Genomic DNA, 12,908 nt, shown 5'->3' with positions numbered 1-12,908 from the left:
TAAGGGATTCTGCAAGTTCAAGAAGCTGAATCCACCTTCCCCAGCACAACCCTTAGGTGGAAACCAAGAAACCTAACCGCACCTATGCGGGCGCTGAATGAATAAACATCTTAGGTCGGTATGGTGCAAAATCGTGTTATCCAAGGTGCCTTTTCTCCCACTGCGGGAAGCCCAAGGCCGGGGGGAGAAGTCAGCGAGACATGACATCCTAGACGATAACCCTTGTGTTGACCCGGGGGGGTGGAGAGGTGGGGGGAAGAGGGACGCACAAAGTGAAAAGTACTAGGTGCCAATATTGAGGAGGGGCTCAATGGAACGCTATTATTGTATATTTAAGTCTGTTGGAGGAGGGAAGACTGTTGGCCTGGACCACTGATGACACCTCATCGGCGGCTCAGACACTATTAAAAAAGGGGGAAGTTCATGTTCAAAGTTCATGTTTTGGGGTCTGCTTATGTGGGGTGGGGTGAACAATATTCTTAAAAACGACACAACACAGGGTGACTATCAAATACGGGGAAAAGTAAGTGTAAGAATCAGGTGGCTTGGCACACAGGGATCCATAGGGTCAGCGATTCAATCGAAAAAGAAACCTGTACCCCAAATGTATGACCTGACCAGCATAATATCTCTAGGCTCATTGAACGTTAGAGACCTTAATTCCCCATTTAAAAGATCTCTAATGATCCAAGAATGTAACCCTTGAAACTGGGTGTCATGTTCCTACAAGAAACCCTCACTAGAGGAGGGGGGAGATACCAGCCATAAAAGCGAGGGCTATCGAAAAAATCTACCAGGTCTTGCGTGACTCCAGAAAGAGAAGGGTAGCAGTGGTGATTGCTAACAAGTTGGGCTTTACAGAACTCGCCACCCTGTGGATCGCTTCATTATTCTCAAGGGGCAGATGAAAGACCAAAAGGTCTCTCTAGTCTCAATCTATTGCCCGAACGAGGGACAGAACCTCCTCTGGGAGAAAGTTAAAGGGAAAATACAAACCTTTTTAGAGGGGCACCTAATCATTGGGGGGGGCTTTAACATGGTCCTAGATCAGGCGACACACAAGAAAGGGGTAACCCCAGCAAGGGGATCCTATGCGCAGCGCAAGATGGCCCGTCACTTTTCCCAAATTAACAATGAGCTGGGGTAGTAGCTGCATCGGCCTGTGAGAGGGAAATTGACCACCTCTCTTGGCCCTCCTCCCACTCCCACCTGCAAGGCTAAAAACCTTGGGTCATCTTCGACTCTGCACTCTCCTTCTCCCCTCACATCTCTGACGCCTCTAAGAAGTCACACTACCAGCTGCACCTCCTTAGAGGTATTCTTCCTTTCCTCTCCTTCCCCCAGAAGCTCACTGTCTCCAGAGCCCTGGTCCTTTCTAAGCTGGACTACTGTAACAGCCTCTATCTAAATCTTCCTGCCTCCACTCTCCGCCCTCTGCCACTTATCCAGAACAGGACTGCAAGACTTGTCCTCGGCCTCAAGCCCAGGGATCGTATCTCTCCAGGACTGAAATCTCTGCACTGGCTCCCAGTGTCTGCGAGGATTAAGTTCAAAACCCTCTGCATTGTACACAAGGCCTTCTGGGGTCTGGGGCTGCAATACCTTCAACTCTCTCTTCCTAAATATTTTCCTTCTCGAGCTCTTTGCTCATCTGCCTCCAACTCCCTCAGGGTCAGTCGCTTCTCCAAGCAACGAGTTGGTGGCAGATCACTCTCTTCGGCAGGGGCCTCTCTCTGGAACAGCCTTCCTGCCTCCCTGAAACTTGAGGAGAACCATCTCCGGTTCCGGAAACACCTCAAAACCTTCCTCTTTGCTTCTGCTTTCTCTCCTCCCCTCCCTTGCTGAATTCCTGACTGAAATTGCACTGGTCACCTGGCCACCCTCTTCTGATCTCTGGCCCTGGCCCCGTCAATTGCCCACCTGCACTGCCTCCCTGGCAACCCCTGCACTTGGGGACCATTTTTCTGTATCCCTTCAGTCCCCCTACCAGCACTTATGTCTGCACTTCCTTGCACTTGCCACTAACTGGCTGTTTATTTGTCTTTTTTTATCTTATTTATTCCACTTTCCCATGTACTGCACTTTCCCCTCTCACTTCCCCCTGTGCACTTTTCCTTTCCCCCCTTCCCATGCACTTGCGCGATCTGAATCACACCTGGCCTAGTAGGATCGTTGTCTGTCCTCCCTTGTTCCCCCCATGCCTTGTCGCGCCTTGAAACACTTGTGTATAGGCACGTTATGAATGCCATATCATCTCATATCATATGATATCACCATACATCTTCCACTCCACAGTCCATGATACCTATTCTAGAATAGACTATGTTCTCCTGGATACGCTCCTGATACACAAAAGTGTTGAGAACAACAATAGAACCGATACCCTGGTCCGACCACGATTTGGTCAGCGTAAAAATGGGTGAGTGGACTCCAGAGCATAGAAAGGAGAGGTGGAAGTGCAATGACCATCTGTTGAAAAATAGTGAAGTGGCACAAGGCTTGTTGAAATCAATTAAGGAATATTTCCAGTTCAATGAAAATGGGGAGGGGAGATTGACGATGGTCTGGGAGGCATTCAAGGCCACAAAACCAGGGGAGTTAATCCGGCTGGGGTCCAAAAAGAAAAGGGAAAGAGAAAGGGAGAAGTCGGACCTGAGGAAAAAGATAGAGACACTAAAACCTAAGGGGACACTAAAATCCAAAATAACCCCAGACAGTCTGGCAAAAGCACAGTTGAATGATCTCCTCCTGCACCAAAAACAAAGAAAGCTAGTGTTTCTCGAACAGAAGTATATGGAGAAGGGTGAATGTGTGGATAAAATACTAGCTTGGAAGTTGCAGGCCCAGAGAAAGGCCAAGAGAGAAGGAATGATCAATCCACCAACCTGGCCCAGAGAGGGTATACAGTGACCAACAAATAGCAGAGGGTTTTCGTAAATACTAGGAGACCCTTATTCATCTGAATATACAGGGGAGGGTGCCCAGATAGACAAATTCCTTGATGCTCTCCCGATACCCAATATCCCCCCAAATCAGGCAACAGTATTGGGCACCCCATTCACAGCTGATGAAATTAGCACATCAATAGGGAAAATGAAATCGGGTACAACTCCAGGGGAAGATGGCTTCTCAATCTGTTTCTTTAAAATGTACCGCACCGGTCTAGCTCCCTTCCTGGCTAGACTGTTGAACCTGGCACTGGAAACAGGTGTCTTACCGGACTCCCTATTAAAGGCACTGATAGTGGTCCTTCCAAAAGAGGGCAGGGATCCAACACAATGCCAATCTTAAAGACGTGTTTCCCTGTTAAATGCAGATGCAAACATTTTTGCAAAAACGTTAAGCATCAGACTGGAGTCACTCATGCCCTCATCAGTCCATGGAAACCAGGTCAGCTTTATTATGGGGTGGCAGGGAGTGCACAACATTCGGAAAACTATTGATCTAATGCATCTGGCCAAAGAACAGAACCTGGATGGTTCCTGTCTCCATCGACTCTGAAAAGGCCTTCAATAGGGTGGAGTGGAGATATATGAGGAAGGTACTCGAAAAAATGGGGTTTGGCCCCAACTTTCGTAGATGGATCATGACCCCTATACAACAACCCGATGGCCAAGGTCCTAGTTAACAGCACTCTCGTTAAACAGGGGAACTAGACAGGGCTGCCCTTTCTCTCCACACCTGTATGCTCTCACCATGGAACCCCTGGCAATAGCAATTAGGAATAATCCGGATATCAGAAGGATCAGGTGTGGGGCAGTTGCGTTTAAACTGTCATTCGCAGACGACATTCTATGTTACCTAAATGAGGTACCACTATCTCTCCCCAGCCTACTAGACCAAATTAGCACCTTTGGTACCTTTCCAGGCCTATAAATGAATAACTCAAAGTCGAGTGTAATGCCACTACAGCTAGCATATACACAGGCCCAGGGAGCCCTGAGAGGGATGAGGCTTGAGAATAAAGAAATTATTTATTTAGGGATTTCTCTCCCCTGTGACTTGACTCGCTTGTTTGAAGTTAACTTCACCCCAGCCCTAGCTAAACAGGGTGCAGATTGTGCGTGCTGGGCCACCTTGACTCTTTTGTGGTATGGCAGGATGACCTCAATTATAATGACGGTCCTACCGCGCCTAATATATTTATTCACAGCCATCGCCACAACTCTCCCAGAATCATTATTTGTAAAGCTTGGCTCTATGATCGCCCAGGGGAAGAGACCCAGAATCAAGCGAACCACCCTTCCCATCCCCAGAGACTGTGGAGGTTTTGCCCTACTAGACTTCTATCTGTACTACAAAGCAGCCCAATTGAGCATGTTAATGGAACACACGAGGGATGGTATGGGCACATTCTGGTCCTACGTGAAGTATATGTGCTCTCCCTGTGGGGAAATTTGAGATTTGCTCTGGTCCCAGCCCAAGAAAGTGCCTGTGAAACTCAGGGAGCACCCTGTGCTGGGGGTAATATGGTAATTGTGGAAGAATAACAGTCGAAGCACGGCTCTCTCATCCTGGCCTTCCCCTCTGAGCTCATTATGGGGGTCCCCAATTGAGTTAGGTAAAAAGTTATTCAAAGATGCACAAATGTGGTCTGGTCTGACAAAGGTCTGGAGAGAGCGGGACAACTCTTCCAAGAAGGACGGTTCAGGGATTTCGAGTCGGTGCGGGAGATGTTGGGGGATGAGGGAGTGACAGTGTTTGACTATCTGAGGCTGTAGGGCATTTGTACAGACCCCAGGATGCTGCTCATGCTCTCTCGGCCATTAACTGATTTTGAACGATTCATCAACGAAGCCACCACCAGGAAGGGGATTGTGTCTAAATTATATAGGGTGATGATTACAGCAAACCTGAAAGGGAGGCAACATTTTATGCAATTCTGGTAGGCGGAAGCCAGGAGGGAGATAGCCAAAGAGACTTGGGACCAGGTATATCAAATTATGTTTCATGGTAATGTGTTTACATCAACAATGGAACACAAATTTAAATAATACGAACATAATGTTACTGAAAATGTGTTGATCATGGTAATTTGTTACTTTTGTTATAAATTCAATAAACACAAAGTTAAAAAAAAAGTGAACTGAGGTGTCTGAGTAGCAGAAATAAGCAGTTTATAAACCGTCCAATTATCTGGTCAGGATGACAGACCCCACCTCATGAACCATTGCATGGGAGTACAAGTGTCTGATGCCACTGATAAGGCAGCCAGCATTTTGAGGGTGGATTTCAGTGCAAGGAGCAGGAATTTGAGAGGCTAAAGAACAGGCCGTTCTGAGAATGTATTGTTGAGAAACGTAGGGTGTGCTCAACTGATTGGAAGTCAATGTGTTGATACAATGCTTGACTTCTTTATCAGATGGTATTGAGAAGTAAGGATGAAGGGGAATTAGAGTTGAGCATTAACTTGAGGGATTGTGTGAGGGTGACCAGTGATTGCTAATTCTGCATTAATTGATTAGGTTGTCCTGTTAAGACAGGTGGGTAGGGATTGCAGGGAGATTTTGAGGTCTGGAATTCTGACTTGGTGGAGATACAGTCAATGTAAGGTTGTGCATGACTGCCCACCCTTTAATAACTAACAGGCAGATATTGACGTGGTGCCTGCTGTGAAAGCCATAGATGTTCCCAGAGCTACAGCTTTCGTTTGGTCCAGTACTTGTGAATGGAAAGAGCCGTGGCCCGATGAACAGGTCGAAAACGAGTGAGAACAGGTTGTGCAATATGCAGCCCTGGACTTGCTGAAGGAGGCTTTATTTTCACTTTTTGGTTGATTGCATTATGTTACAAGGAAAGGGGGATGCCTGATAACCCTCAATGACTCCTCAATGTCTAGGTCTGGGGTCTGAACTATTGAATGTAAATTTGGGGGTCAAATGGACAAGTGGGATGAGCAGGAAAATATCGCCAATATAGAGTAGGTTTGGGGACTCAGTTTACTTTTCGAAGGTTTGGCCCCTCAGTGCTGCACTAAAGGGGATGCCGACTTCTGTTGCTATAGAAGAGAGTTGTTGGGGATGACCTTCCGGCAGTCAGCTTGCAACACCTGCTGACAGGTCTTCTGAACCATAACAAAAGTGTCAGTGGCTGCCTCTGCCTCCACCTACTCCCCGCGGCCTACTCTTTCAGTGGACTCCTGCCCTGACACAGCCCTCTCCAATTTTCACCTTTCCATCACAAATACCCTCAACATCCTATCCCCTATCATGAGGATCCGACTTCTCACATCTCGGACATGTCCAAAAAGTCCCACTACCAGCTGCACCTCCTTAGAGGTATTCTGCCTTTTCTCACCTTTCCCCAGAGGCTCACTGTCATCACAGACCTGGTTCTCTCCAGACTTGACTACTGCAACAGTCTCTTTCTCATCCTTCCTAACTCTACTCTCCGACCTCTTCAACTTATCCAGAACAGAAACCACAAGACTTATCCTTGGCCTCAAGCCCAGGGACCGCATCTCTCCGGTGCTAAAATCTCTCCACTGGATCCTGGTGGCTGCAAGGATCAAGATCAAAACCCTCTGCATAGTCCACAAGGCATTCTGCGGTCTAGGCCCTTACTATCTACAAAGCTCTCTTCCCAAATACTCTCTTTCTAGAGCCCTTCACTCGGCCTACTTCAACTCTCTGCGGGTGAGCCATTTCTCCAGACAGGGATTTGGGGGTAGACCCCTATCCTCTGCAGTTGCCTCCCTCTGGAACAGCCTCCCTACCTCTCTTCATTTTGAGCCGGACCTCCTCAAGTTACGGAAACTCCTCAAGGCTTTCCTCTTCTCTTCCTCTGTCTCCCTCACCCCTGCTAATCCCTGCACTTTCCACTTGTTTCCCTCCCTCCTTTTTCATCCACCTGCTCAGTCAGCTGACTGGTCGCCTGGTGCACTTCCAGAACCTCACAAGTCCCAGGCTCCCCCGCCAGTCCTGCACTTGCCTCCGGGCCTTTGCACTGTGCCTGACTCTACTGCAATATGCCACATGATAAGGGCAACAACTCTGTACTTAACCCTGGTCCATGCCGGACTAGGCACACTTGTCCCCCTCGCCCTTCCCTTCCCTCTCCCTCGCACTTCATCTACTGCGCACTTACTCAACCTTTAATGTTCTAGGCCCAGCAAGCCAGGCTGTCCAATCCTCCCTCTTGTCTCCCCCCTCTAGTTTTGGTTGTGCTTGAAATACTCATGATTAGGCACATTGGATGACCAACCACCAAAAAATCTGAATTGTTCATGATCTAGGTGTTCCCTTCCCTCTACCCCACTTTCTGTTTTTTCTCCCCTCACTCTTTGTCAAGCACTTCACTAGTAGGTATACCTCTGTGCCTAGTATGCTAGTTATTGTTTTTAGATCATTCAGAATCTTCAATGCCTAAGAATTATAACGGTATTCTCTCGTTCCCTTCCCACCGTGAAGCGCTTTGAAGCACTTCAGTTGTATATATACAAATAAACAATTACAGTGTGTTACAGCCTGCATTTCTTGGTGTTAAGGCGGGTTATGCTCCCTCCTACGGGCAGCTAATTGTTAGGGGGTTCCATGCTGAGGGTCTAATTTGACAAACTGTTCTGTGCTTTGAGGGTGCCTTTATTGTTATTGTTAACTACAAAGTTGACTTTATTTATGGGTGGGTGTGGGGCTACAGGGTGTTTCTCTAGGGTCTAAGGATTTGTATTTGAAAGTCCCTGTATAGGTTGAAATTAATTGTGTTTTTACCAGGTCATGTGTTCATGAAACATGTACAAGATAATGAGTGCCCGATTGGATTTGAACTACAGCGATTGAGTGGATTTTCCATATATCCCACTCCAGCACTTTAACAGATTTTAAAGTGGTTAGGTCAGAGAATGAAAGGAAATAGGAAAGAGAATAGAGATGAAGAGTGGGAGAAAGGAATGATCAGACTGAGAAAAGATAGGATTGAAATGTGAGACACTTGTCTTGGGCATATCTTAACACAAAGTGAGACCTGAAAGCTAGTGCCCGTCCTCCGATACCAGTCCACTGTCAATTCAGCTGTCGCCTCACCTGTTTAACTAACTCATATTTTGCTTTCTCCAGTCCGCCAGGTGTACCCATTGAATCTGCAGTGGGTGGATAATGGCCATGGACTGGGCCACCCATACAGCGCTGGCAGCTGGCCCATGGGAGCTTACAGCAAGTCGCCCCTGCAGCACGGTGGTTTATCCCTTTACCAGAACACATCATCTGCCCCCTCCTCCACCACACCCACCTCTTCAGCCTATCACTCCACATCACACATTCTAAGCCTGGTTCCGGTTTCGCCGAAGGAAACATCACCTGGTCTGAGCCGTGAAGGCAAGGAAAGCCCCAAATTCCTGGAGACCCTGAAGACAGAGAGGATGAGCCCACTGAACCCTGACCTTCTTACCCTGGGCTCCATGACCCCCAACGGCCTGACACACCCACACCACCATTCCTACATGGGGGGCTACCAGGACTTCAACAGCAGCTTCTTCCAGAGCACAGGTAAGCTGGAAGTACTTAAGTGACATCCTTGCACACAGAAATTGACTTATATCAGAGAAACTGCGGGGTGGAGGGCTTATGCTGATTAGCAAACAATTGTGGGGGCTGTAGGGCCATTAAGGGTGGGTCCAAAATCCTACAGACTACATGAAGATTATGACAGGCAGAGACCCAAATTACCATTTCTCAGCTTACTGACCTGCTGATCAGTATACGGGCGGTACAGGGACTGGAAAGTACTGTGACCAGAGTCACCACTAGATTCTCCCTGCACGTCTACAAGTAGGACTTAAAACTTGTGGGCTTTAAACTTTTCCCCAAAAGTCAGATGATTCTGTTTTCAGGACTGGTGTGGAAGTGAAATGGGGGGGACACCCTCCTGATAGTACCATTTTGTCTATTGCAGAGGTGTTTGGGAACTTTTGATATGCATGGACAGCTCTGTGGGAGGGACAGTCTTTTAAGGGTCATCCTGGAGTGATCTAGCAGAAGGTCTGCAGGTTGGGTGAGATGGAGCTCACACTGGGATTCCCAAGGAGCCAGAGAATGCATCACAGGGAGGGCGAGATGGAGGTCACCCCACAGCTCATGTGAACCAAGAGAGGGGCCACTGAGTGGGCACAATGAACTGGTATGATTTATTTCTTATCATGATGTTCACATGAGTGAAATCATTTAAAAAAGATGTGGCAGGAGTGTGTTGCCTGTGAGGTCCCCTGCAGCATCCAGTGCATCCAGTGTTTTTCTATCTCTATTGGAGGAGGAGGAGCAAACTTACCAAATCCCCCTGCCAGACAGAGATCGTCGCAGTGTGGCAGGAGTGTGTTGCCTGTGAGGTCCCCTGCAGTATCCAGTGCACCCAGGGTTTTTTCTATCTCTATTGGAGGAGGAGGAGTAAACTTACCAAAACCCCCTGCCAGACGCGGAGCGTCGCGGAAGGTGAGAGGAGTGTGTTGCCTGTGTTTCCTGGGGGGCCGTAGGGGCCGTAAGAACGTTGAACGCCAAAAAGGGCCAACATGAGTTTAAGGTCAGGAATTCCCTCGGCTCGTGCCCAGATGAAACATGCCCAAAAGACAGGAATGCCCTGCTTAAATCATGGCGCTGAACTGCCTGTGAAAACATCTCTGAAGGCAGTGGTCAGCATTGCAGACAAGTCCGGACTCACTGTTCATCAAGTAAGTGCCATTGGGTATGGAGGGTCTGGAGGGAAGGGTCGAGGAGAAGACACATGCAAGGCACCTATACTCACTCTGCTAGATACTAACACTGACTCCAGGAATATTCAAGAGTTTATGCCAAATTAAGTGACATTTAATAAAGACTCCTTACCATTGGTTTTTATGGCGTCGAGTGCCGTGCCCGTTTCAATAAACTTTGTTGGGGTCTGGCGCTGCCTCGCGGCATGGTGGTGGAGACGTTGTTGGTGGTGGCGGGGGGCGTGAGAGCGTGCCGTTGTGGAGGACGCAGCTGGACACCCGGTGCCTGTGGGCTGCGCCTCTCACTTGGCGTAGGCAGCTGCGCACGGAGATGAGCCGGAGCCGCTCGATGAGAACGAAAGTGAAAGCAGAAATGAAGGTAAGCGCAGCGCGCAAGCCGCTGCTATGTTTGATTCTGGCTGCAGCTGTGAAGAGCTCATGGCGGAGCTTGCCATTAAAGGGAAGGTGTGGATTGGCAATGGGAAGTCTGATATCCACATCCCTGTGAGCAATGATGATATTTGGGGAGAACATAATCACGTAATGGGCTGGCAACAAGATTTAATGCAAGGCAGCAAAGGCAGTTAAATAACAGCGATTCCCCCACTAAAATTAATAGCCTGGAAGTCCTACTTGAAGAAAAGATCTTTGATGATACATGGGAACCCCAGGACCTGCAGAGAGCCCATGATGACACTATAAACCCAAGTGAATACATTACACAACGCAACTCACTGGTCATTGCAGACCAGGGTATTCGAGACCTAGCTGACATGAACCTGAAGTTACCCGACGCAATGAAAATGAACAGGAAATCATCTTGTGAATTGCCAATGGTACCGGCCATAGGCCTACATCAGCTAGATAAAGACCTGAGTTTTCTAGTGAATCTAGAATCTAACAACCCGTCATTTGAAACAAGAAATGATGAAATCGTGGTATCTCAAAAAAGACCCAGACATGATCTCAGCCTATAAAGCGAGGCTGGTGCTGCTAAAAAACGATGTAAGAGTCATAGTGGAAAACTTATCCTGAATTCTCTCGCTGCACCCGGAACAGCTTTAGTGTCATCACAGAACCAGAGAGATATGAGCACAGCTTCTTCCTCCTCGTCCTCAGACGAAGATTACAGCGCACCAAATAAAGGACATCGGTCATTCCTCGATTCTAAGTCTAAAACTCCAAAAGAGCAATTTGGCCAACAGTCAATTGCTATGATTGTGGAGAAAGTCATTAGTGAACTACACCCCATATTGATGTCAGATATCACTATAGCAGCTGCTCCTTTGACAAAGCTATTTGAAAATCTGAATGAGAACTATCGAGATCAGACAACATTAATAGCTCTCCTAAACTCAAAAATCTTAAAATTAGAAGTGGATCTTGTCGACATTATGCAAATCACAGTCACAAGACGGGGCACTGAAATTTCACTAACAGTTCTGAAGGACTCTTTGAAAAATTATTCAGAAGACAAAAGATTGTTAGCAGAAGTAACAAGACAGGCCCTCAATTTACTTCAGAGAGATCAAGACGGATGGGAAAGACCTGAACCAAAACAAACGCTGAAGACCAGTCACCTTTTGACGACCCACGATATACAAGCAGCGGATACTGGGAATTCCATTGGTTCCACAACAGCTATCTGCCGGATCAGAATTGTAGTGGGTAACAAGAACTTGAAAACTCAACCAAATCCGGAAAAAGATAAGGACCCACCGAAATTGCTGACTGTAGAAGTGGAAGGCTCAGGTGTGAGGCCAAAAGAAGCATCTGATTCTCATATGAAGGATCCAGCGTGTCCCAATAAGCCATGTGCTCCTGTCACTATAGATCTTACAAAATGCCCGTCTTCTGTAACTGTACCTGAGGAACTAAAAAGGCTGGATCCAGTAGCCTCTGCAAGTCATGTTGTGGAGGATGTACACATAGCCCGTTCAAAGTCTAAGCTGACAGCAGTGCCTCCAGAACTGAAAGAAGCTGAATGGTTCAACATATTCAAAAAATCGCAACCCCCCCCACAAAAACTCAGAAATTGACGACGAGACCTGACATCGATTCGAAACAAGGCAAATGTATGAAATTCAGCTAACTTTTTTAGAAACATAAAAGCACTGAATGTCACCTTTAATAACCCTGATACCTCAATGGTAGGGGCAACTAACGAGTCAACAGAACCCAAAATTAAAGTCAAGTATCTGAATTGGACCGATGAAAGTGGAAATGTCGACAGAGAGGAAATGACAGAGGAGAGCAGCGATGAGGACAAAGAGGAGGAGGAGGTGATGAATATGTCGACGTATAGTATATCTGAGGAAGATGACGAAGAAGAGTCCTCAAGCACGTCTAAAGTGAGGCGAATTGTAAATAAGATTGCACTTTCGCCCGTGGCAAGTCAAGAGGGAAGGAGCATGAAATCCTCTGTGAGTTTTGCTAGCCCTACAGATCGGGTGCACAAGACGAAACGTGTAATATTATGGTCGCAGGCACCGGAGAAAAATCCCCCAAAATAAAATAGGAGACTCAGCGATTGAGCAAAAGAAAAAAGTCTTCCAAACACTTGAAGAGAAACGCAACCAAAGTATTCAGAATTGCAAGATAGTGCAGTCTGCTACTGCTGGCGAACAGTCCTTGTCAAGTGAAGTGGTGGCTGGAGGAAAAAAAATGATGACAAACGCAAGGAATTGATGCACCACAAAGTAGGTAAGCCACCAGTCAGGGAATTAATTTTAAAAAATCTGGTGGATTCACAGAGCGCTAATTCAAAGCCTGAGACTAAATCATCAATTAGTGTGACCCCTACGTATAGAATTTTGATTGAACGAATGGAACACAAAAGGGGAGATCAGCCCATAAATCGAAATTTGATACTACAACTATTTAATTTCATTCCCGTATTGAGATCCACTAAAAGTGCGGGAATTGAACGTGTAGACATTTTGGACGACTCAAATCGTAAATGCGCTTTGCTTCACATCAAAGATCAGAAACTTGCTGAGTCAGTGATGAAGTGCAAAAGACAACTGATAGATGCAGGTTTCCAAGTATATGAGGTTGACAATGCTCTAGCAAACAACAAGCTACCTGAGCTCCCAGAAACTAGTACCCATAATTCAAGCTCAAACAAATCAATAAATAATAGTGCGCCTCCAAAGAAAGCCATTAATGAACATCAAAGGCCAAGCAGTGAGAAAATGGACGAAGCCGCATTGCAATTCGCCGAACTGAG

The 12,908-nt window shown here is 47.0% G+C and overlaps 1 protein-coding gene across 2 annotated transcripts in view; it reads left to right on the top strand.

Annotated features, from left to right (window-relative positions):
• Nucleotides 1-12,908, top strand: part of LOC138569474 (GATA-binding factor 1-B-like) — a 200,195-nt gene that overhangs the window by 139,816 nt on the left and 47,471 nt on the right. For both annotated transcript variants that reach the window (XM_069647472.1, XM_069647473.1), the window contains exon 3: nt 8,055-8,483. In XM_069647472.1, the coding sequence (XP_069503573.1) occupies nt 8,055-8,483 (429 nt within the window). The remainder of the gene's footprint in view (nt 1-8,054; nt 8,484-12,908) is intronic.

This window comes from Ambystoma mexicanum, chromosome 2q (genome assembly GCF_040938575.1).
Source record: "Ambystoma mexicanum isolate Mex_15411 chromosome 2q, UKY_AmexF1_1, whole genome shotgun sequence".
NCBI lineage: Eukaryota > Metazoa > Chordata > Amphibia > Caudata > Ambystomatidae > Ambystoma > Ambystoma mexicanum.
Note: the sequence above shows the minus strand (reverse complement) of the source record. Positions and strands in the feature narration are given on the sequence as shown.